At 42.3% G+C, this 24,124-nt stretch overlaps 1 protein-coding gene across 1 annotated transcript in view; it reads left to right on the top strand.

Annotated features, from left to right (window-relative positions):
- LOC141103691 (sodium/glucose cotransporter 4-like) overlaps window positions 1-16,754 on the top strand; it is a 53,222-nt gene extending 36,468 nt beyond the window's left edge. The window contains exons 10-15 of the mRNA XM_073593580.1: window positions 2,567-2,717; window positions 5,279-5,447; window positions 10,207-10,422; window positions 13,574-13,697; window positions 15,456-15,533; window positions 16,263-16,754. Of these exons, the coding sequence (XP_073449681.1) occupies window positions 2,567-2,717; window positions 5,279-5,447; window positions 10,207-10,422; window positions 13,574-13,697; window positions 15,456-15,533; window positions 16,263-16,471 (947 nt within the window). The 3' untranslated portion in view covers window positions 16,472-16,754. The remainder of the gene's footprint in view (window positions 1-2,566; window positions 2,718-5,278; window positions 5,448-10,206; window positions 10,423-13,573; window positions 13,698-15,455; window positions 15,534-16,262) is intronic.
- Window positions 16,755-24,124: the final 7,370 nt, after the last annotated feature.

The following is a 24,124-nucleotide window of genomic DNA, read 5'->3' as shown; positions in this document are numbered from 1 at the left end:
GGGGCGGCACATCACAAAGGTGGTGGTGGAAGTGATTGGCGGCTTCACAGCCACTTGTATCAATTCAACATGAAAGTTGACAGTTGGCTTTCCTAAAGTACACACACTCCCGGCCGCTGTAGCAGCCAGGAGTGTGTAAAAAAACACGTCTGCAACACTGTAAATATCTGAATCTCCAGAAAGTGCTGCTTCCCCCCCATCCTGGCGCCCTAAGGCGCATGCTTAAGCCACCTTACGGTAGCACCAGTCCTGTCACTGACAACATTTTACTAGACAGGAAGTAACGGGAATGCTCCAATAGCAACACGGAAATAAATTAAAAAGTTTTGGCTTGTCATATACTTTAACCATTTCAGTTCTCAGACCTTTGAACCCCTTATGAACCAGAGATGTTTACATTTCCACTAGGAAACGTTGTCATTACTTAAAGGGGATCTCTGGGTATTACAGCAATTTAAGCTGATTTTTAAGAGTTTATGTCCAATGAGGTGTATGCCAATCTCTTTTTTTTTACAATTTACTTTACAGCTTACTATTTACTTACAACTTTTCTTAACAGCTACCGCTATACTTTCAGCCCTCTGACAGGAAATATGTGCTCTGATGTACAGAAGCTGCTCTGCTTGCCCCTCCCCTCTGCTGTCCATTCATAGAATACTTTGGTTTTTGTGAATGGGTTCACATAATACAATGTCTTTTTGTGAATGGGCAGGAGAGTCAGGTACAACAGCTACAAACAACTCTGTAGTTGCAACACTATATAGTCAAAAGTATCGGGACACCTGCCTTTACTAGTTGGCCCAACCTTTGCAGCTATAACAGCTTCAACTCTTCTGGGAAGGCTGTCCTCAATGTTTAGAAGTGTGTCTATGGGAATGTTTGACCATTCTTCCAGAAGCGCATTTGTGAGGTCAGGCACTGATGTTGGACGAGAATGCCTGGCTCGCAGTCTGCACTCGTCCTAAAGGTGTTCTATCGGGTTGAGGTCAGGACTCAGGACTTGTACAGGCCAGTCAAGTTCCTCCACCCAAAACTCACTCATCCATGTCTTTATGGACCTTGCTTTGTGCACTGGTGTGCAGTCATGTTGGAACAGGAAAGGGCCATCCGCAAACTGTTCCCGCAAAGTGGGGAGCATGAAATTGTCCAAAATGTCTTGGTATGCTGACGCCTTAAGGCTACTTTCACACAGAGACACTTTACAGGCGCTATAGCGCTAAAAATAGCGCCTGCAAAGCGCCTCTTCTGTCACTCCAGTGTGAAAGCCTGAGGGCTTCCACACTGGAGCAGTGCTCTGGCAGGACGCTGAAAAAAGTCCTGCAAGCTGCATCTTTGAGGCGCTTTAGGAGCAGTGTATACATGGCTCCTAAAGCGCCGCTGCCCATTGAAGTCAATGGGCAGCGGCGCTTTGCCGGCACATTTAACCCTTTTTTTTGTCGCTAGCGGGGGTTAAAAGCACCCTGCTAGTGGCCAAAAAGTGCTGCAAAAACGACGGTAAAGCGCTGCTAAAAATAGCGGCGCTTTACCGCCAACGCCTGCCCGCCCCAGTGTGAAAGTGCCCTAAGACCCCTTTCACACTGGAGACGTTTTTCAGGTGCTTTAGCGCTAAAAATAGCGCCTGTAAAACGCCTGAAAAAAGCCTCATCTGCAATCCCAGTGTGAAAGCCTCAGTGCACTGCACTGGCAGGACGTCCAAAAAAGTCCTGCAAGCAGCTTCTTTGAGGCGCTTTAGGAGTGGTGTATACACTGCTCCTAAAGTGCCCCTGTCCATTGATATCAATGGGCAGCGCCGCCAGAGCGCCTGCAAAGTGCCTGAGCAGTTGCGCTTTGCGGGCGCTTTTATCCCTTCAGTTCCAAAAGCGCTGCAAAATTGACAGTAAAGCGCCGCTAAAACTTTACTGCAGACTCCCCCACGCAGTGTGAAAGGGCTTTAAGAGTTCCCTTCACTGGAACTAAGGGGCCAAGCCAAACCCCTGAAAAACAACCCCACACCATAATCCCCCTCCACCAAATGATTTGGACCAGTGCACAAAACATTCCCATAGACACACTCCTAAACCTTGTGGACAGCCTTCCCAGAAGAGTTGAAGCTGTTATAGCCGCAAAGCAGTGGCAGCCCGTAAAGCAGGGCGCAGGAGCTCCGTCCCCCCTATCCATGCGTCCGGCCTCCTAATCTACATGCGGGGAGCTGGATGTATGGATTCCAATGGGTTTCTTTTTTTTTGGAGCACGTGATTAGAACCAGAGGCTCTAATAGGCGTAAAAAAAAAAGGCGTCAGACCCACCCGAGCAGACCCACTTGTGTGGCAATAGCGAATAAATATTTGCTATTGTCTTCCTTTAATACTGTATAGTGTATATTGAAGGCACGACAGGTCCAGTGTCATTGCACTGGGAGCACAGCACTAAGTAATAATGTAAATATTAAAAAAGCGATAAGTTCATGAGATGGCATACACCTATAAAGCAAATGTGTAATTTTTGCATGCCACACAGTTTTTCTTTTTCTGTATCAAATGTTTTTTATTTATTCAGAAATGACTTGTAATGGATTTTTATATTTTAGGACTAAAGGGGTTAATGATAGCGGTAATCATGGCTGCTCTGATGAGCTCTCTCACGTCCATCTTCAATAGTGCCAGCACAATCTTCACATTGGATGTCTGGTCCCGTATTCGAAGAAATGCCACAGAACAAGAGCTTATGATTGTTGGCAGGTGCAGTATTCATTGAGTAACATGTGTAAAATAAAACTAAACTATTTATAGTATGGTTGCCATCTGTCCCTGTTTGCAGGAGACAGACCCCTTTTTGAGGTGTCTGTCCCCAGCAAACAAATGTCCGTGTCAGTCTCCCTGATAGTGTAGTCCTCCGCAACCTTGCTCTGCTGAGTAGCCATGTTAGGGATGGCACCACAAGAATTGAAGGCACCACCCCAAAATGGCGCTGCTGGACTTAAGCAAGTCATGCATGAGCGCCACTTGTCACTTGGGCCAGCCTTCCTATGAAATCCACAGCCATTTGGGGATGTCGATACACATGCACACACACTATTCAAATATGGTGCGACTTCTGCAGGCCAAGTAGAAAAAAAACAAGGCTTCAATTGGGTCAGAGAAACGCCCAGGAAAGGCAGAGTAGTAGAGACAAACCTATTATGCCCGGGGGAAGTAGGCGCCATTTTGATTCAGCCTGATGGTGAGATCCTGACTGCAGCCCAATGACCAACGATTGTAGCGTACGTTATTTTACATTTAATAATACATAAGAAAGTATAGCGCTTATGAATTGATATATGAGCAATTAAATGAAAAAAAATTGGTAATTTGAATCTAATGAAAATTATTATGAGAAGGATAAATCCACCTCAAAGAGGAAAAAACTCCAAAGAAGTGAAAGAACATGAAAAAAAACATGTATAGAAAAAATTAAAATAAACAAAGTCCAAATATGTGATAAATCAAACATAGAAAAAAGTTCTAGTCAAAGATTCCAGCAGTGTTCGGAAGTAATCATCCAAGGGGACTTCTCTGCCAGAAAGCGAAGAGAGATAACCCTCCACCACACAAAAAGTGCTTTGAATAATGCACCTTACCAGAATGTGTGACCGCCTATAACGGATGGTCAAACAAGCTTTGTATATACTCCAAGTAATTGGGAATCGTCAAACCTCCAGATAACAGCTCTCCACATTCCAGAAAGGATCCATCCAAGTTAAATGAAAAACAATAAGGCTCCCATAGTGTAGCATTGATTAAAATCTTTTTAATTCAATGATTAAAAACAAACTCACAAGGCCATTATAAAAAATAAGTGGTATGTTATGTTGCAATGTTGGATTACAGGTAATCTAGATCCTTCCTCCTGTTGTGCATCTAACCTCTGGGTCACAACTGGCGCGATCGCGTCACTCATGTTGGTCCAAACTGACGCGTTTCATCACATCAAGGGGAGTGACCATTCCACTTGATATCCGTGATGACAAAACGCGTTGGATTGATTATTTTTGGAATGTGTATACGGAGAGGTGGAAATAAAAATTACTGTGATGCAGTAAGGCAGTGCACGATGTGATATGAAGTTTCTTGCATTGTTGCATGATGATTTACAGGAACAGGTATCTTCAGAAAGCATTTTTTAACATTTTGAACAGAAAGGTGGAGATTCAAAACTTCCATGGACTAAGTAAGTGAGAGATAAGCACATTGGGATGGCTTGGGTAGAAAAGACATTAGAAAAGGCTTCTATTAATTATGAAAAGTGAAATTCTGCTGGAAAAAAAGGTGAACTTAGCCTATAACTCTTCAATAAGACACAGAAGTTTAATCCAAATCAATTTTACTCCAAACAGTTGCAGTACAGAGGATGTTTTTACAGTCTTTTGAAGTTTAGGAAGACAATTACTTTCCTAAGCCCCATCTCTGTTGATAACTAACACTGATGAGGGAACTTAGAAGAAGTGGGGAGGGTCTGGCTAGGACTAAACAACTAGCACCAAAGAGGAGGGGAGAACAGAGGACAAAACTATTAGTAAACTATCTGTAGTGGCCAGAAACCACCACTAAATGTCAGCATACTACAGAAAAATGATAATATACTGCAGTTCAATACAAGAATTGCAAAATGCATGAAAGCGGGGCAGAACAACCTCCATGATTAAAGTGTTACTAAACCCACAACAGTAAAATCAGTCTGCATATGCAATAAAGCATGCTTGTTATACTCACTGTGCAATCTAAGGGGTTAATTCTCTGCATTGTGTAAAAAGGCTGTATGATCTGTCTTCTCTAATCCTCCCCTTCTCCCACAGTCCCCAAACCATCTCCTGATAGAACAGAGGCTAGGGGAAAAGCTGCACATGCCCAGTTTGGTGTGTATTGCTAGAGAGTTTTTTTTTATTTTAATGGGAGAGTGCATGTGATCAGCACAGGGCCAATCAGCAATGTCCAGACAGAGGGCCAGGCATCCTGTATCCTCATAGGACAGTCAGAGTAGAATGAAAACTCCTCCTACAAGCTTTAACCAGACACTGATAGAAGTCACAAGACTGCTTTATACTGCTAATGAGAAAAGGTATTTAGCAGTTTATATTTACTATAACTATTGCATTTCCATGTTCTGTGCATTGTGGGAGACCAGATATGGTGAATGCAGGGTCCTGGTTTTAGTAACACTGCAATAACATAATATCACATTTTTTAAACTTCACCTTGTATAATTATCATACATTTACTGTAATGTTTTGTTTACATAATGTTTTATGTTCTCTCTCTGGCAGAGTATTCATAGTCATACTAGTGGGTATAAGTATCCTTTGGATCCCCATCATCCAGGCAGCAAACAGCGGGCAACTGTTTGATTATATGCAGTCTGTCACTAGTTACCTCTCCCCACCGGTCACCGCCATATTTATTTTGGCAATTTTTGTCAAGAGAGCTAATGAATCAGTAAGTACATCACATGAATATTGCAAACTATTGTACAATGGCAATGAAATAAGATGTAAGACTGCATAGGTCCTGATCATGGTTGGAGACTATGGGGGTTATTTACTAAAGGAAAATTCAAGTCACTGTAGATCCGAGGGGAACATGCAAGGAAAATAAAAAACAGCATTTTAGCTTACACATGATTGGATGATAAAATCAGCAGAGCTTCCACTCATTTCAGATCTACGCCTTAGATTTAGAGGGACTGCACTTTCAAGTGCACTTGCAGTGCAAAGTGCATTTGCCTTTCGTAAATAACCCCCTATGTGCATCAAATGATGACACTACCTATAACTTATTTGGTTTTTGGAAGTATTTACTATTTCCTAAATTGACTTCCAGGTATCTTTGTGTTTCCCAACACTTTGGTCAGTCATGTACTACAGCTTTTGCAGTGTCTGAATACCAACTATACAATCAAAGGGTCAGTCAACCCCAAATTTTCTTTTGGTAGATCCTGTAGAGTTAAAGTACCATTGATTTTTCTCACCTTTTAGATTTTCAGCTATAAGCATTATACTCAACGTACTCAACGCTTCTTAAGACACTACCCTGTTTTTACACCTACAGACATAAAACCGGTGTTCTAAATCCCAAGGTAATTCTGTCCCTAGTGAGATGTGCAGAGAAAACATTTGCTTGTATTTGTTGCTCCCTCGTTGGCAAGTGGAGCAATTTGTCACTTCTTCGCTTCGCTGCCGAAAATGATGCAGAATGTAAGTCTCTAAAAGAGAGCTATGTCTCACTCATCAAGCCAGTGAGGCAGCAAAACATACACACATGTAAGGGATAGGTGGGTAGGCGGGTGGTACCTCCTCCATGTTTCCCTCTTTATTGGGCGCCAAGTGTGGGTCACATTGGAGGCCTACCCTGGGGTGGGTTCTTCTGGGCCATGCTAGGCCCCCCTAACAGGGTCACTTGCCTTACACATTGGTTACCTTTACTTGTACAGACAACTGAACTCCAGTTAAGTCTCCCAATGTTAATAAACACCATTATGGTCACTTTTGCATTTAGGAGGGACACGCAGGGCTGTTGCCCTCTGCACCTATCCAGTGTATCTCCACTACCTCACTCCCAGGACGGTTGCGAGCCCGGTGCCTAGCACTCGTGGAGAGGGTGCCTACAACAACTCCTCCTGCCAGAGGCTATCCCACCTGCCACATGTACACACTTACAACAGGCTGCTAGAGAAAGTTTAGTTGGTAACCGCTTGTGTCTTCACACGGTATTAACTCCTACGAAACTGTCTTCATACCCCAATGTGAAAAATGGACTTACAGGTACGCCGGCCGGGAGCTCCGGGAGTCGGGTCACGGGTCCCGCGGACTCGATCGCTGCGGGGATACCCGCGATCGCCTCACGGAGAGGGCGAACGGGGAGATGCTGATGTAAACAGCATCTCCCCGTTCTGCCTAGTGACAGTGTCACTGATCACAGCTCACTGCTAGCCCATCCCCCCTACAGTTACTAATCACTCCCCTAGGACATACTTAACCCCTCCCCGCCCCCTAGTGGTTAACCCCTTCACTGCCAGTGTCATTTACACAGTAATCAGTGCACTTTTAATCGCACTGATCGCTGTATAAATGACAATGATCCCAAAAATGTGTCAAAAATGTCCGACATGTCCGCCATAATGTTGCAGTCACAATAAAAATCGCTGATCGCCGCCATTACTAGTAAAAAAAAAAATATTAATAAAAATGCCATAAAACTATCCCCTACTTTTGCGCAAACCAATCAATAAATGCTTATTGCGATTTTTTTTTTTTTTTACCAAGAATTTGTAGAAGAATATGATCGGCCTAAACTGAGGAAAAAAAATTTTTTTTATATATTTTTGGGGGATATTTATTATAGCAAAATGTAAAAAATAATGCGTTTTTTTTTCAAAATTGTCACTCTTATTTTGTTTATAGCGCAAAAAATAAAAATCGCATAGGCGATCAAATACCACCAAAAGAAAGCTCTATTTGTGGGGAAAAAAGGACGTCAATTTTGTTTGGTAGACATGTCGCACGACCACGCAATTGTCAGTTAAAGTGACGCAGTGCCGAATCGTAAAAAAACGCTCTGGTCAGGAAGGAGGTAAAATCTTCCAGGGCTGAAGCGGCTGATAAACAAGTAACAGTCTTTCCTTAAATGTTTTCCTAGCTCAGGCTTTGTAGCTGCCCCGGCGTACCTGCACTGGATAGAGTCGAATATGGCAGATCTCCAGAACGTTTATCTTCAGGTGAACTGCAGGTTTCAGTGATCCCATACACTGTAGAAGGCTCTTTATCCTCAGGTGCTCCAGTTTCGGTAGTAAACTTGATGGAAGGGCTCCGGCAACGTTGTCATGTCTTACATTATGCACACCCCATTATCATCATCATCATATCTCTGGACCGGAACCCTGTCAGTGGGTCGGACCCAAGAAGGCTTGCCAAGAAAGACCCGGGAAGCATGTTAACACTAACCCTTCCAGCTGGGGCAGAATTAAAGTTAACCTGCTTACACACAGATGTTTTACTGCCCTGCAGTATTCTGTATGACAAACCTGCCGATAGTGAGTTCTCGCTGCATGTTCAGCCAAAGTAAAATCACAACTCCTTATGTTTTTAATTGTCCTGAGTCAGTAATTACCAAAGCCAATGTATCAGCATTAAAAACCAATCAACCAGCATTTTCAGAAGGAGAGGTCAGCAATAGTACAGGTTTTCTTTAATCCGTTGCAGCCGGCCTTACACATACTGACTTTTACGGTGATCACCAACTGCAAAAGATTCCCCTATGTACTTTCTCCAGATTTGTGTGTATATGTACGGTATCTCACAAAAGTGAGTACATCCCTCACATTATTGTAAATACTTTATTATATCTTTTCACGTGACAACACTGAAGAAATGACACTTTGCTACAATGTAAAATAGTGAGTGTACAGCTTGTATAACAGTGTAAATTTGCTGTCCCATCAAAATAACTCAACACACAGCCATTTATGTCTAAATCACTGGCAACAAAAGTGAGTACACCCCTAAGTGAAAATGTCCAAATTGGGCCCGATTACCCCATTTTCCCTCCCCGATGTCATGTGACTTGTTAGTGTTACAAGGTCTCAGGTGTGACTGGTGAGCAGGTGTGTTACATTTGGTGTTTTCACTCTCACTCTCTCATACTGGTCACTGGAAGTTCAACATGGCACCTCATGGCGAAGAACTCTCTGAGAATCAGAAAAAAAGAATTGTTGCTCTACATAAAGATGGCCTAAACTAAGAAGATTGCCAAGACCCTGAAACTGAGCTGCTGCACGTTGGCCAAGACCATACAGCAGTTTAACAGGACAGGTTCCACTCAGAACAGGCCTTGCCATGGTCAACCAAAGAAGTTGAGTACACGTGCTAAGTGTCATATCCAGAGGTTGTCTTTGGGAAATAGACGTATGAGTTCTGCCAGCATTGCTGCAGAGGTTGAAGGGGTGGGGGGTCAGCCTGTCAGTTCTCAGACCATACGCCGCACACTGCATCAAATTGGTCTGCATGGCTGTTGTCCCAGAAGGAAGCCTCTTCTAAAGATGATGCACAAGAAAGCCGCAAACAGTTTGCTGAAGACAAGCAAACTAAGGACATGGATTGCTGGAACCATGTCCTGTGGTCTGATGAGACCAAGATGAACTTATTTGGTTCAGATGGTGTTAAGCGTGTGTGGCGACAACCAGGTGAGGAGTACAAAGACAAGTGTGTCTTGCCTACAGTCAAGCATGGTGGTGGGAGTGTCATGGTCTGGGGTTGCATAAGTGCTGCCGGCAATGGGGAGATACAGCTCATTGAGGGAACCATGAATGCCAACATGTACTGTGACATACTGAAGCAGAGCATGATCCCCTCTCTTTGGAGACTGGGCTGCAGGGCAGTATTCCAACATGCTAATGACCCCAAACACACCTACAAGATGACCACTGCCTTGCTAAAGAAGCTGATGGTAAAGGTGTTGGACTGGCCAAGCATGGCCTAAACCCTATTGAGCATCTGTGGGGCATCCTCAAATGGAAGGTGGAGGAGCGCAAGATCTCTAACATCCACCAGCTCCATCATGTCATCATGGAGGAGTGGAAGAGGACTCCAGTGGCAACCTGTGAAGCTCTGGTAAAACTCCATGCCCAAGAGGGTTAAGGCAGTGCTGGGAAATGATGGTGGCCACACAAAATATTGACATTTTGGGCCCAATTTGGACATTTTCACTTAGGGGTGTACTCACTTTTCTTGCTAGTGGTTTAGACATTGATGGCTGTGTGTTGAGTTATTTTGAGGGGACAGCAAATTTACAAGCTGTACACTCACTGCTTTACATTGTAGCAAAGTGTAATTTATTCAGCATTGTCACATGAAAAGATATAATAAAATATTTACAAAAATGTGAGGGGTGTACTCATTTTTGTGTGATACTGTGTGTATGTATAAATATGTATGTATGTATGTATATATATATATATATATATATATATATATATATATATATATACATACACACACATAGTCACAAGATGGCTAGATCTGAACTAGATCTAGGCTAGAGTCAAGGTCAGTATCAGGAAGAAGGTCAAGGTCAGTTGGTAAGTACCTGCCTTCTCTGCAATCTTGCTTTATGTCACTTTATTTGTCACAAAATCACAGGTGTACTTTAAGTAACTTCACAGTTCTGTCATTGGTTACTTGTATTCTTTTGTCTTTTGCAGGGAGCCTTCTGGGGTCTGATCATTGGGCTGGTGGTGGGTTTGGTTCGAATGATAATGGATTTTGTATATCAAGCCCCAAACTGCGGAGAGAAGGACACCCGTCCGGCTTTGCTGAAGGATGTTCACTATTTGTATTTTGCAATCTTTCTTTTTGGGTTTACAGCAATTGTCTGCATTGTGATCAGCCTGTTTACCCCAGCTATGTCTGATGAGGAGGTAAGACTGTCTTCTACTTAGTTCAATCAAATAGGGGAAGATAGGTTTTCTGAAACAGATGGTTTGGGTGTTTTGAGTTGAATCACCCACTGTCTTGTTATATTGCTTGGTAAGAGCTTTTCATCTGTCAGCAGACTTACCTGCTTTCTGAAGTAGGAGTCTCTCTGTCTCAATTATTTTTTCACTTCTTTTAGCAATGCAAAAAGAGTGAATAATGAAAGTACTATCTCGTCACTGTACCAAGTGGTACCTTCAATTGGGGCCCTATGTATGCCCAGAAAACAGAATTCCTGCATATGTCTCTAAACGCATAGGGCCCTAAATGCGAGTACTACTGGGTACAGCCTTCAAATGCATCCAGCCACAGTGTATTGCAGTTTGTCATAGACTTTGACAGGCTGCAGGAGGCAAAGCTGGACACAGTACCTATGCCTCCTTGAAACCCCAAAACACTGGGATTTGATCCACAAGGGCTAAATGCTCAGTGTGAATATGGCCTAGTAAAAAAACTTTATCAGCGTGTGCATGTCAATGAAAGGGGAAGTTAGTAGGGAAATGGGGAAAAGAGAGAATATCAGTTTGGAGCAACAGCAATCAGTATAGGTTTTCTGACTTACATGATAACTTGTTCCCTCTTCCAGCAGCCAGCCCCATCTTCACACACCTAAAAACATGAAATTGGCACTTGATCTGGTATTATATGGAAAACTGTCATCTTTTTAAGAGGTACCTGGAAACAAAGCAAAGCAAAGAGATACCAAGGCTACCAAGAGAGTGTAATGTAGCCGCAGACCCATACTCTTAGTCTTGCCCAGGATTTACCAGCCATATTTCAAGGCACAACTAAGGTAGAGCTGTCACCAGTCCGGGATTCACCAGGACAGTGCAGGTTTTGAAGCATGTGTCCAGGTTTCAGACCGCCTAAAACTTGGACATATTTTTCAGACCTATAGGCATGTGCACACGGGGTGTTCCGGGTCTGCCTGAGCACACCCTAATCACCCCATACAGTGCAGATTCCCCCTGCTGCCCAGTGCACACCCATGTGGCTCTGCAAGTAGCCCAGTACCACAACCACCGAGTGCATATGCGTGCACATGGGCACTGCGTGCCTGGGCACACCCTAAATACTTGGAGGGCTGGCTGCAGTTGTCTAAGCCTAGTGTCTGTGATACTGTCTCTCAGCCTGCCCAGAGCTAGCAGAATTCCCTCCATCCCCCACATGGATGGGAGAGGAGAGGGGGCTTGATCTGCTCCTCCCCTGCCCGCCCCTACCCCTCTGTGTCTTCTCACCCACACTCCAATCCCTGGGGTGCTTTGCCTTAGAAAAGGGATGTGTAGGTGGAAAATGTGAAGCTCAGCAGCGGATGAAAGATGCCTGAGCCTACATCCTCAGGTGAGTGAGCTCATCATCCTCTGTCTGTGACCAAAGCCTACCCTCTCCCTCCCTTTTTTCCCTCTCCTGCTTCTGAGCAAGTGAGTACACGAAGGTATGCATATAAAAGCAAAGGAAAAGGCCTTAAAAAAATACAAGGCTGGGGGGTCATTGTCAGCATTCCAACTGTACAAAGAAGTCCATAAGAAATGTAAGAGTGCAATCAGGGCAGTTAAGATAAAACACAAAAGGCACAAAGCAGAGGAGAGTAAAAAAATCCCAAGAAATTCTTTAAGTATTAAAACAGTAAGAAAAGGGAGGCCAGAACATATTGGTCCCATAAAGTATGATGAAGGGATTCTGGTTACCAAAGACAGATGGCGAAGGTTTTGAATATATTCTTCTCCTTAGTCTCCACAAAAGAAACGGGGGGATACAGTAACCAAGACATTAATGTTAATTTTCATAGCACGTCACAGGAAGCACCCTCTTGGCTAACAGAGGACAGAATTAGAAATAGACTTGAAAAACTTAACATAAATAATTTACTGGGACCAGATGGCTTACACCCAAGGGTCCTTAAGGAACTCAGCCAGGTGATAGCCAGACCATTGTTCGTAATTTTTTGTGGACAGTTTACTAACTTGAAATGGTACCAGCTGATTGGAGAAAAGCCAACGTGGCACCAATATTTAAAAACGGGCAGAGGTACATCCCTGGGAACTACAGGCTAGTTAGCCTAACATCAATAGTCTGCAAGCTATTGGAGGGGATGTTAAGGGATTATATCCAAGATTTCAGTAATGAAAATGGTAACATTAGCAGTAATCAACATGGATTCATGAACAATCGTTATTACCAGACCAATCTATTAACCTTCTATGAAGAAGTGAGCTGCCATCTAGATAAAGGAAGGCCTGTAGATTTGGTGTATCTGGATTTTACAAAGGCATTCGATACAGTTCCCCACAAACATTTGCTGTACATACTAAGGTCTGTCGGCATGGACCATAGGGGGAGTACCTGGATTGAAAACTGCCTACAGGGGCGAGTCCAAAGGGTGGTGATAAATGGCGAGTACGTGGAATGGTCTGGTGTAGAAAGTGGGGTCCCCCAAGGATCTGTCCTGGGACCAATCCTGCTTAATCTATTCATAAACAATCTGGAGGATGGTATAAGCAGCTCAATCTCAGTATTTGCAGATGATACAAAGCTAAGCAGGGCAATAACTTCTATGCAGGATGTGGAAACCTTGTAAGAAGACCTAAACAAATGAATGGGGTGGGCATCTTCATGGCAAATGAGGTTTAATGTTGAAAAATGTAAGGTAATGCATTTGGGTGCCAAAAATATGAAGGCTAGTTACTCGCTAGGGAGGGAACCTCTGGGGGAATCTAGGATGGAAAAGGACCTGGGGGTCCTCATAGATGACAGGCTCAGCAATGGCATGCAATGCCAGGATGCAGAAAGCAAAGCCAACAGAATATTGACATACATCAAAAGGGGGATTAACTCCAGAGATAAAACGATAATTCTAAACTACATAGTCCCCCTTTACACCAGAGTTCACTGTATTCCCCCATAAAAAACTATTTTGCTGTGCACCGCTAAAGTGTTCAGGTTTAGCTTGAAGAAAAGGTGACAACCCTAGACCAAGGACTGGTTGAACTGTAAAAGGGAACTAATTTTAGGAAGGTAAAACTGCTTCATGTTTTCCTTTCTTAAAGTGTTACTCTTCTTAGTCATAATCACTGTATTTTCCTTTGATTTGCTTAGATTGGTCGTTTCACTTGGTGGACACGAAATAGACCAGAGAAAAATACCAGCCTGGAGGAACATGAAAAGACATCAGATAATGCTGCAGTACCTTCTAGCACCTTGCCAATTGAGAATGTCCCAGGTAATTTATGTTAACCTATTCTACTGATATACTGACCTCCTGCAGGAGCATTTAACAGCTAGTCTCATGAAAATTATAATGTCCCACATGACAACCCTTACTTTATAACTGGAATGATTCAGCTCAAAAGGCTTCAAATGAGCTGAAGAAAAAAGAAAAAAAAGTAAAGTACGGTAATTTTTTTAAGGTTCGAGTAGAACGTGAAAAAGTTAGAACCTCTGTCAGAAGGTGTGAAGTGTTGAGCACTAGATCTTGTTTAAAATGTCTGTTTAGGTTAGGACAAATGGGTTTCCCTTTAGCAAGCTCTCCAAAGGACAACCAAATATAGGCACATCTCATGCAGACTAGAGTAATGGAAGGAAAGAGTAAGACACATTTGTAAAATCCAGAAGTTGATCTAAGTGTTACATTTACTAGAAATCCAATGCAGTTCAGGGATTCAAAAGGTCCCCCATTCATCAGACAAATTCCTGATCCCCTGAATGTGTTGGAATTTTAGTCAACCTAACCCTTCATAAAATCAACTCCTAGACTCCTCAAAAGTGTTTACCTGCTTGGGAGATTCACCCTTGTTATTGGTCCTGAGTACCATTGTCTCTAGTATAGGAAATCCAAGTTTTTTTATTACATAGGAACAATAGGTGAGAGGAAATCTTCCAATGGAGAAACCTGTTCTGACGACAGCTGTGGAAGAATGAATATGCACTCACATTGGAGAGCTCTCCACTTACTTTTTAGCTGTATTTTAGGTACAGAAAGTGAAGGGAAGTATCTCAGATTGGCCCCAGATGACAGCAAAAAAGAGGGCTTCTAACCATTCCTTACTCAAATAACTCAACAGAGGTTCTTACCCTTTCCCACCAGTGTTAATTTAGTCAACTAAAATATTTTCATTGACAAAATTAACACTATTTTAGCCGACTTCCCAGCAGTGGCCCAGCAGGGCTCCAGACTACTAATCTCTAATGCAGCCTTTTTCAACCAGGGTGCCTTAAGGTTTCTTCAGGGGTGCCTTGGCAGAATGCCTAAAAATTGCCCAAAAATGTATACAAGCCAATAGGTGGATCAAGCCTGCATTTTAGTTACACAAGGCCACAGGTTTTTATTGTGCACCATTATGGCCTTCTAGCCACCGGCATCCTATCAACCAGTGATGTCAAAACTGTTGATAGGAAGGGTTTTGATCACCTACACAGCATCCTTGTTTGACCCTCCCTTGCCCCTCTCCATCAACACTGGGGTGACATTAGCTGAGTGATGGAGAGAAGCTGAGGGAGAGAAGAAAGATTGGAATACTAGTCGGTTCCAATGTGCAAAAGTGTATTTACTTTGGAAGAATAAATCACCTCTAATGTTGGGTGTTCTACTTGTGTCACTGCTGCGGTCTCATGTAAAACTAAAAATAGTTTTTACAATTTAGAATTGAGCCTTGAGATTGTCCATAGTTTTAAAGGGTGCCTTGACCTAAAAAAGGTTAAGAAATACTGCTTCAATGTATACACAGAACAGAAGCTCTAGCAAGGGGGAGCAAGGTGAGCTGAACTGCTGAGACAAGACTTCAACAACTTAATTGATTCTGCTTTGAATTCTGAGTATAATTTATAATTTGCTGCACAATATATGCATCTACAGAGGTCAGTGAGGGCTTGTTTTAAGTGCTTGTTAATAACATGAATACATGTATACATGTATATATTCTGGCCACAGGTTCATCATCAGAATACATATTTTAATATTAGCCTCTGTTTACACTTACAGCAGGGGGATCAGTAGAACCACAAGTTGACGTTTTAAACGACAGTTCATCCATCAAAGAGCAGAAATCAGTGGGCAATGGTGAGTGAGAAGAGTATTATCCCTATGAATGCTGATCACCTTGAAAAAAGACATTGAAGATATAGTTTGATGGTTAGTCTAAAATAACTGTTCCCAACAAGGGTTTCTGTACAGGTGTCTAGGGGTTCCTTGAGCTGTGGTTGATTGACCACCCATCTGATGGTGCCCTCATATATTTAGGTCCAACGCCACTTTATAGAGCTAGCAGCAGGACAACAATGATCTTTTTTAACTATCTGTAAAGGTGGAATGGAGAATGGGTGGATGAATAAAAGGTCCATTCATAGATCATTTTTCAGTCGTGGAGGCTATGAATATATAGAAGGCTATAGTACATTTTCTATGAATAGGGGGGTGGGGGCAGGCATAGTCGTCACTCTTGACAAACTCATATGACAGATCCTTTGGCTCATAATAACACCCGCACCTTTGCAAGATTACTGTTGCAGGGGTAGGGAGGATCAGAGGTCTGAGAATTTCAACAAAATACTCAGCTAGCAGCACACGGGACACTTCACATTGATTGTAAGTAATGTCCCTTGTGCTAATTGTCAAGTAAGTAGCAGTGAGAAGAGTGGATGCAGAATGTCAGCTCCAAGATCCAAAGCTTAGCACGATTCTGAGTTCATCTCTGCAGATTAGAAAAGTCAGGTCACCCTAGACTTCTTAGGGGAGAGATTTGCCCCATGTCCTCTTCTTGTAATGATAATAGCCACATTCTGATTGCAGCCACTTCATACCCCTGGTGGAAGAAGGTTGGTTTCTGGTTCTGTGGATTGTCGATGCAGCCTGAAGTCAAGCTGTCTACAGAGGAAGAGGAAAAATTACAGAGGAAGCTGACCAGTATTGATGAAGAGCCGCTGTGGAGAAATGTGTGCAATGTTAACGCTGTCATCCTCCTCACCTTCAATGTTTTTCTATGGGGATATTTTGCTTAAGATATCTTTGGACAGTTAACAGTGACTAAGTTAAAGGAATGGTCAACATCCACTATGTGTAGTTCTGGAAGGATACACCGTTCCAGCTAGAAAAGGAAGTGACATGCACAATGTATGAACTTAATACAATATGGCAAACCACAATGACCAAATAACCAATCACTGCTTACATTTCACAGTATAATTGGAGTGAAGCCAATTGTTCCTGGGATTATGAGGTTTGAAGGTCCAGTCATGACTAAGGACCATAAACAAGTATGAGTATCCCCCTTGCATGGGACTTTAACAGACCAACAACTCTATAAAGTAAAAAGTATTTTATTGAAATACAATAAAAAGACGTGAAAGCGTCTACACAAAACTCAGTTACATTCCATCAAAAGACAAGACAAAACAAGTACAAAAATGTATCATCATGTCATGTGTACTCTCCTGGGGTAGTGTACCCCGATACCCAACGCGTTTCTGGTATTCCAACACCTTCATCAGGGATTTGATAGTTGAAAAATGATGGGAGTGTTACATATGTCTAGATTCTGGAAATATAAGTATAAATATAATTTCCCTGCAAGCACTCACACTTGATGACACATATGCCGCGTACACACGATCTGACTTTCCGGCATACATGGTTCGGTGTACCAGAGTCCGTCGGACAATTCGACCGTGTGTGGGCTCCAGCGGACTTTGTTTTCTCAAAAGTTTGATGGACTTAGATTTGAAACATGTTTCAAATCTGTCCGACGAACTCGAGTCCGGTCGCAAAGTCCGCTCGTCTGTATGCTAGTCCGACGGACAAAAACCGACACTAGGGCAGCTATTGGCTACTGGCTATGAACTTCCTTGTTTTAGTCCGGTCGTACGTCATCACGTACGAATCCGTCGGACTTTGGTTGATCGTGTGTAGGCAAGTCCGTTCATTTGGAAAGTCCGTCGAAAAGTCCAAGGGACAAAGTCTGCCGTAAAGTCCGGTCGTGTGTACGCGGCATTAGACATGTCGACCTGGACATCTATAGGTAAGTTCACAAGAGGCTGAGAGATTGGTATAACGCTAAGCTCTTTACTAAGTGGGTGATACTGGACACTCATTTAATGTCTGTATGATCATCATTTAGGCTAATTTGTTTGCGGGATGTCCGGATATTTATGCGCTTGTTACGCAGTTTATACGGAAAACTCTAGCGGTTATGTGTCCCCTACAACTGCGCCTTATACACTTTGGTAATTATATTGACCGATATTTCTTTTCCTCCTTCTCACATCTTTGGCACTTTTGGCATACCCTCTTTGGACACTTTATGGATCTGGGTTATGTTTACCCTCCCTTTTTGTATATATTCCACCTTTTTGATAACTTCACCTTTTCTATACACACTAACTTTGACCTTGGTTCTCCTTATTTACTATCTACCCCCTTTCTGGGTGACACTATCATGATGTGCAACCTCTTTCTTCTCCCTATCATCTTTTCCTGAGAGTTTTTAAGTGCGCTTTTTTTGCCATACGACTACCATTGAGTACCTTTTTATTACATAGATGTTAAAGCACAGTACACTTGAGAAATTCTTCCCACTATTATGGTCTGGCATCCATGGAACATTCCATTTGATCTGATCATCCTTAGTGCTGGTCTAACCGTGAAAATACCTTTCCGACTGATCTGTAACTTTTGGGTTATCACCTTTTGGGTTTTCATATGTGTTCAGTGATTTGTTTTATTTTCATTCTTTATTTTAGTTTCACCATTATCAATACTTTTACAACCTTTTTCTTTTCTTCTTTTTGAACTTTTTTGTCCAGCATTCATTGGTTTAGTTTCTATCAGTCCTTGCTATGTGGGTCTTAGCAGTTTTATTTGTCTCACGTCTCAATTGTGATGTTTTCTTTCTGAGATGTCTCCTTATATTTCCAGAATCTAGACATATGTAACACTCCCATCATTTTTCAACTCTCAAACCCCTGATGAAGGTGTTGGAATACCAGAAACGCGTCGGGTATCGGGGTACACTACCCCAGGAGAGTACATATGACATGATGATACATTTTTGTACTTGTTTTGTCTTGTCTTTTGATGGAATGTAACAAAATTTTGTGTAAACGCTTTCACGTCTTTTTATTGTATTTCAATAAAATACTTTTTACTTTATAGAGTTGTTGGTCTGTTAAAGTCCCATGCAAGGGGGATATTCATACTTGTTTCATACCAATAGGGATGGGACCACCATACTCTACACCTTGACATGATGGAAACCATGGTCCCTTTTTTCTTAAGGACCATAAACTGACCCTTTGTTTGAAAAGTTTGGAGGTCCCTTTGCTAATCTAACATGTTTTTTTAATACTTCAGAGGTCCGGTCCCATACCCTCATCATTTGGCTCCCATATTACTGAAGGATATGGATAATTCCAATTATAACCACTGCTCTAGTAAATTTACATATAGGGGTTGAAAAATTTGAAACATTGAATCTCAGCAGACAAGACCTGGGTGTATTTCATTAGGCAAGAGGAAACCTCAGTCACTCCCATAGTACCATATACAGTGTGCAGTGTAAACATTAGGAAGGAAGTACCGTATATACGTTTACAGATTGGGTTTACTATCAGCTATACTGTAATATACTCATGTTATCCTTATGCATTCATTTCATGTTTATAAAGAAGGTAAAAAAATCAACAAACAAGACTTTTTCACCTTGTATTTTTAGTGTAGTTGTTACAGTATAAACTCCTTATGGACAGTTTGATAGGCTTAACCTGTTCCCATCCCGCGTATAGTCAAATGATGGCCGCAAGGTGTCTCTCTTATCCTGGGCGGCCGTCATATGACGTCCTCGGCTTCCTGGCTGCTGGGGGCGGGCTCCCTGCACTTCACTCGGGAGCCAAATGGGCGTGCCTGGCAGCCGCGATGTCCGCCAGCCACCTGCGATTGCTGGTCACAGAGCAGGGACGTGGATCTGTGTGTCTGTAAACACACAGATCCATGTCCTGTCAGGGGAGAGGAGACCGATTGTGTGTTCCCAGTACAGAGGAACACCGATCGGTCACCTACCCCAGTCATTCCCTCCACCCACAGTTAGAATCACTCCCTAGGTAACACATTTAAGCCCTTGATCGCCCCCTAGTGCTAACCCCTTCCCTGCCAGTGACATTTATAAAGTAATCAGTGCATTTTTATAGCACTGTTCGCTGTATGTGAATGTGAATGGTCCCAAAATAGTGTGAAAACTGTCCGATCTGTCCGCCGCAATATCTAAGTCCTGACAAAAAATCGCAGATCGCCGCCATTACTAGTAAAAAAAAAAAATGTAATTAAAAAATGCCATAAATCTATCCCCTATTTTGTAGGTGCTATAACTTTTGCACAAACCAATCAATATACGCTTATTGCGATTTTTTTAACCAAAAATATGTAGAAGAATACATATCGGCCTAAACTGAGAAAAAAATATGTTTTTGTTTTTTAAAAATTGGAATATTTATTATAGCAAAAAGTAAAAAATATTGTGTTTTTTTTTTCAAAATTGTCAGTCTTATTTTGTTTATAGCGCAAAAAATAAAAACCGCAGAGATGATCAAATACCACCAAAAGAAAGCTCTATTTGCGGGCAAAAAAATGATCAAAATGTCATATGGGTACAGTGTTGTATGACCGCACAATTCAAAGCGTAACAGCGCTGAAAGCTGAAAATTGACCTGGGCAGGAAGAGGGTGAAAATTTCCAGTATTGAAGTGGTTAATGAAGTCCCTAGACAGGTTCCACTAGTGCCCAGAGCAAGGATGCGTAACCACACCCCTCCGCCCATTGTGAAAGCATGCCTTAGTATGGGTTTACTGCCCTGTGTCCATTCTCTCTCCCTTTGCTCTGCTGCGCCCAAGGAAGCTTCCCCTCCTGCCCACCCCTTGTCCTGGCCCTGGGTCAATACTCTCTATGTGCTGCATATTATGTCATGAATAAACTATGTGAATGGGGTCCATAGACAAGACTCTGTCATTCATCATCATTCGGATGCTTACTGCAAAGGAGGTTGTAGTGTAGTAGGCAAAGCAGGCCAGAAATAGGGAGCAACCAACTTAAAGTCTAAAGCTGGCCATACACAGAATTTTGTTCAAATTGTTCCATTTTTAAAATGTTTGTTTGGTTTTCTAATTGTTAGTGGGGTCAAATCGGCATTTGTTTTCAACTTCAGTGACCAGAAAATTTAAAGGAGCAGGATAGAAAATTTTTCTCAGACAAAATGATTTCACACAGTGTATGTGGTTTTTGTTCAGAAAAGTCCATTTGTTCAAACATAGAATGTTAAAAGCAAATGAAATTTTGAACGCCAAGTCCTCGAATGTTCTGGGAATTTTCACATGAATGTTCATACCAATTTTGTACAAATATTTATTTGAAAATTTGCTCGTGTATAGCCAGTTTAATTGTAGTCAAAATAATAATAATGAAAAAAAAAATAAGCACAAGGAAGGGTACTTACATTCAATGGGAAGTGTCCCTTGTGCTGGCTGCGGCTTTAGTTGTAATCCAAACTCCTCTCCCCCATCTCCGTAGCCGTAATCTTTTGCTGCTACAGGGGTTATTAGAGCTGAGGGACCTGTGACAGGCACTTGTGAAGAGTGTTGAATATGCTCCCATTCTGCCCCCCCCCCGATTGATATAAGCTGTACTATAGCTTCCGTGAATGAAAAGCAATATATGAATGGAAGATAGGATGGTGAATGAGCAAACGGAAGAAAGGGGACTTTGGACTTTGTAGGCACAGTAACAACAAGTATATAGAACAAAAATAATTTATTGAAAAAAACATATAAATTAAAAACCACAGATCACATGTATACATCAAGATTTTTAGTGAAACGGTTGCTATACAAAACCATCTAGATACGTAATAAATCGGACATGGGGATAGCCATCCAGAGTAGCAACAGGTCCGAGAAGATGGCTGGATAGCAGATCAACGCACGGTTAATTCATATCAAATCAAATGCTCAACATGTTGCGCGTGTCTTCACGCTTCTTCAGGAGCAGAAAATGTGTTGTGGCTATCAAAATACATAACGTATAATTAGTATACAAAACCATAAAATCCGACATACAAGACAATGCAGAATACTACGGTTCAAAAAATCTGTGCTGGTCAGACCAATGCGGCAAAGGATAGGACACCAAAGGGGGCAGTGAAAAGTCACCTTGGGGGCGTGCAGAACATAGTACTATACTGTATTTGAAAGGTGTGTCACGGTAGAGAAATTTATAGTCCATCTACGGACCAAATATAGAGACAAAAAAAGAGGATATAGGAAAAGAAAAGGCGAAGGGGAAGGGGGGAGGGGAGAAGGGAAATGGGGGAGGGGAAAAGAGATAAAGAGGGGGAGGGCAAATTAAGTACTTACTGAGTAGATAAGTCTATGATCATAAAAGCTAAAATAACCCGCAGATGTAAGAGAAAACGGACGGTACAGTTTAGCACCACACGTATGGTTGAATGAGGGTGTATGGATTAGTAATGTAACCTACAGAGAGATATAAAACTAGATTCAATAAACAGTGATAGACAAGTCTTTTTAGATTGTAGGAGTATGGCATAACTAACTCACCACCAACTGGGTTGTTTAAAGAGACATATAAACCAGATGAACAGTAAATCCTCACAGGGCTCATATAGGTAAGTCTCAAAGGCTCAAAAATCACAAGCAGTTGTGTAGGTACCAAAGCCAAGGTATCAAAGGGAATAATCCTAAAGAGAAAGCTGCATACACCTAAAATACAGAAGGGGGAGGGGAACCAGCAATGAAGGAATATGCCTAAATAAATAGGTGGCCACTAACCTAGTGAGGCCAGTGCCTAAATCAGGATAAAGGTACCTGGATCCCATGGGGGTAGAGGTGACAGCGTGTGGTGCCGTCCGTCTGCTGGAGCGGGTTGTACACAGTGACAGGACACAGTCCTATTTGTGTGCACGTCCCGCCCGTAGTCAACCAATCGGCGAAGCCGACGTGACGTCATCCGGACCGGCTGAAAGCTCCCAGTGCGCATGCGCGCCACCTGGCCAGGAGCGCCGTCAGAGACACAGACGGAGCGCCTACCAAGAGGAGGATATCTCTCTATAGGTTACATTACTAATCCATACACCCTCATTCAACCATACGTGTGGTGCTAAACTGTACCGTCTGTTTTCTCTTACATCTGTGGGTTATTTTAGCTTTTATGATCATAGACTTATCTACTCAGTAAGTACTTAATTTGCCCTCCCCCTCTTTATCTCTTTCCCTCTTCCCCATCTCTTCCTTTTCCCCTCCCCCCTTCCCCCCTCTTTGACCCCCTTCCGCCCCTTCCTTCCCCTTCGCCTTTTATTTTCCTATAACCTCTTTTTTTGTCTCTATATTTGGTCCGTAGATGGACTATAAATTTCTCTACCGTGACACACCTTTCAAATACAGTATAGTACTATGTTCTGCACGCCCCCGTGGTGACTTTTCACTGCCCCCTTTGGTGTCCTATCCTTTGCCGCATTGGTCTGACCAGCACAGATTTTTTGAACCGTAGTATTCTGCATTGTCTTGTATGTCGGATTTTATGGTTTTATATACTAATCATACGTTATGTATTTTGATAGCCACAACACATTTTCTGCTCCTGAAGAAGCGTGAAGACACGCGCAACATGTTGAGCATTTGTGTGATATGAATTAACCATGCATTGATCTGCTATCCAGCCATCTTCTCGGACCTGTTGCTACTCTGGATGGTTATCCCCATGTCCGATTTATTACGTATCTAGATGGTTTTGTATAGCAACTGTTTCACTAAAAATCTTGATGTATACATGTGATCTGTGGTTTTTAATTGGTGTTTTATTTATATGTTTTTTTTCAATAAATTATTTTTGTAATATATACTTGTTGTTACTGTGCCTACAAAGTCCCCTTTCTTCCATTTGCTAATACAGTTATAGGACGTGGCACTTTTATATTGTTTATGTATCCACAGCACCACTCTTTGTTATGATACATTTCCATTTTTACATCTCAGGATGGTGAATGAAAGATCCACCTCCTCCATTCATAGAGTGCTTTTCATTGCTGGAAGCTATAGTACAGCTTCTGTGAATGGACGAGGGGGGTGGAAAGTGTGGACATAGCACCCTTGACGATCGCCTGTGACAAGTCCCTCAGCTCTGTTAACCCCCACAACATCAGCATCAAGATTACGTCTGCGGTAGTATGGGGGGGGGGGGGGGGGCAGAAAACTTTGAATTTCAACTAAAACAACAGCCACCAGCACAAGGGTCACTTCCCATTCAATGTGCTGATTTTTAGGGGAAAAAATTGACTAAAAACGTAGGCTTTGACTTTGTGTGGCTTTAAACTCAAGCCCATCAAGATGTTTTTGAATCAATTTGTTTGGATTGCTGTAAGCCATAGCTTACGGAAAAGGAGCAATGCACTTTGGCTATGAACCTCAGGTTGGCCATACATGGATCAGTTTTTTTCGATCAACCAGCAGGCTAAAAAAAAAAATGAACAGATTCATCCATCCACACAAGTGAGATGGATAAAGGAATCCTTCTTGCTGTGTTATTGTAGTCTGATAGCAAGGACTACTCCACTGTCAGAGTACACTGATCAGCACTGCAGCCAACTGGCTGCAGCG

The sequence above is a fragment of the Aquarana catesbeiana genome, linkage group LG07 (genome assembly GCF_042186555.1).
Source record: "Aquarana catesbeiana isolate 2022-GZ linkage group LG07, ASM4218655v1, whole genome shotgun sequence".
NCBI lineage: Eukaryota > Metazoa > Chordata > Amphibia > Anura > Ranidae > Aquarana > Aquarana catesbeiana.
The sequence above is the reverse complement of the archived record's forward strand: the minus strand, read 5'-3'. Positions and strand labels throughout refer to the sequence as shown.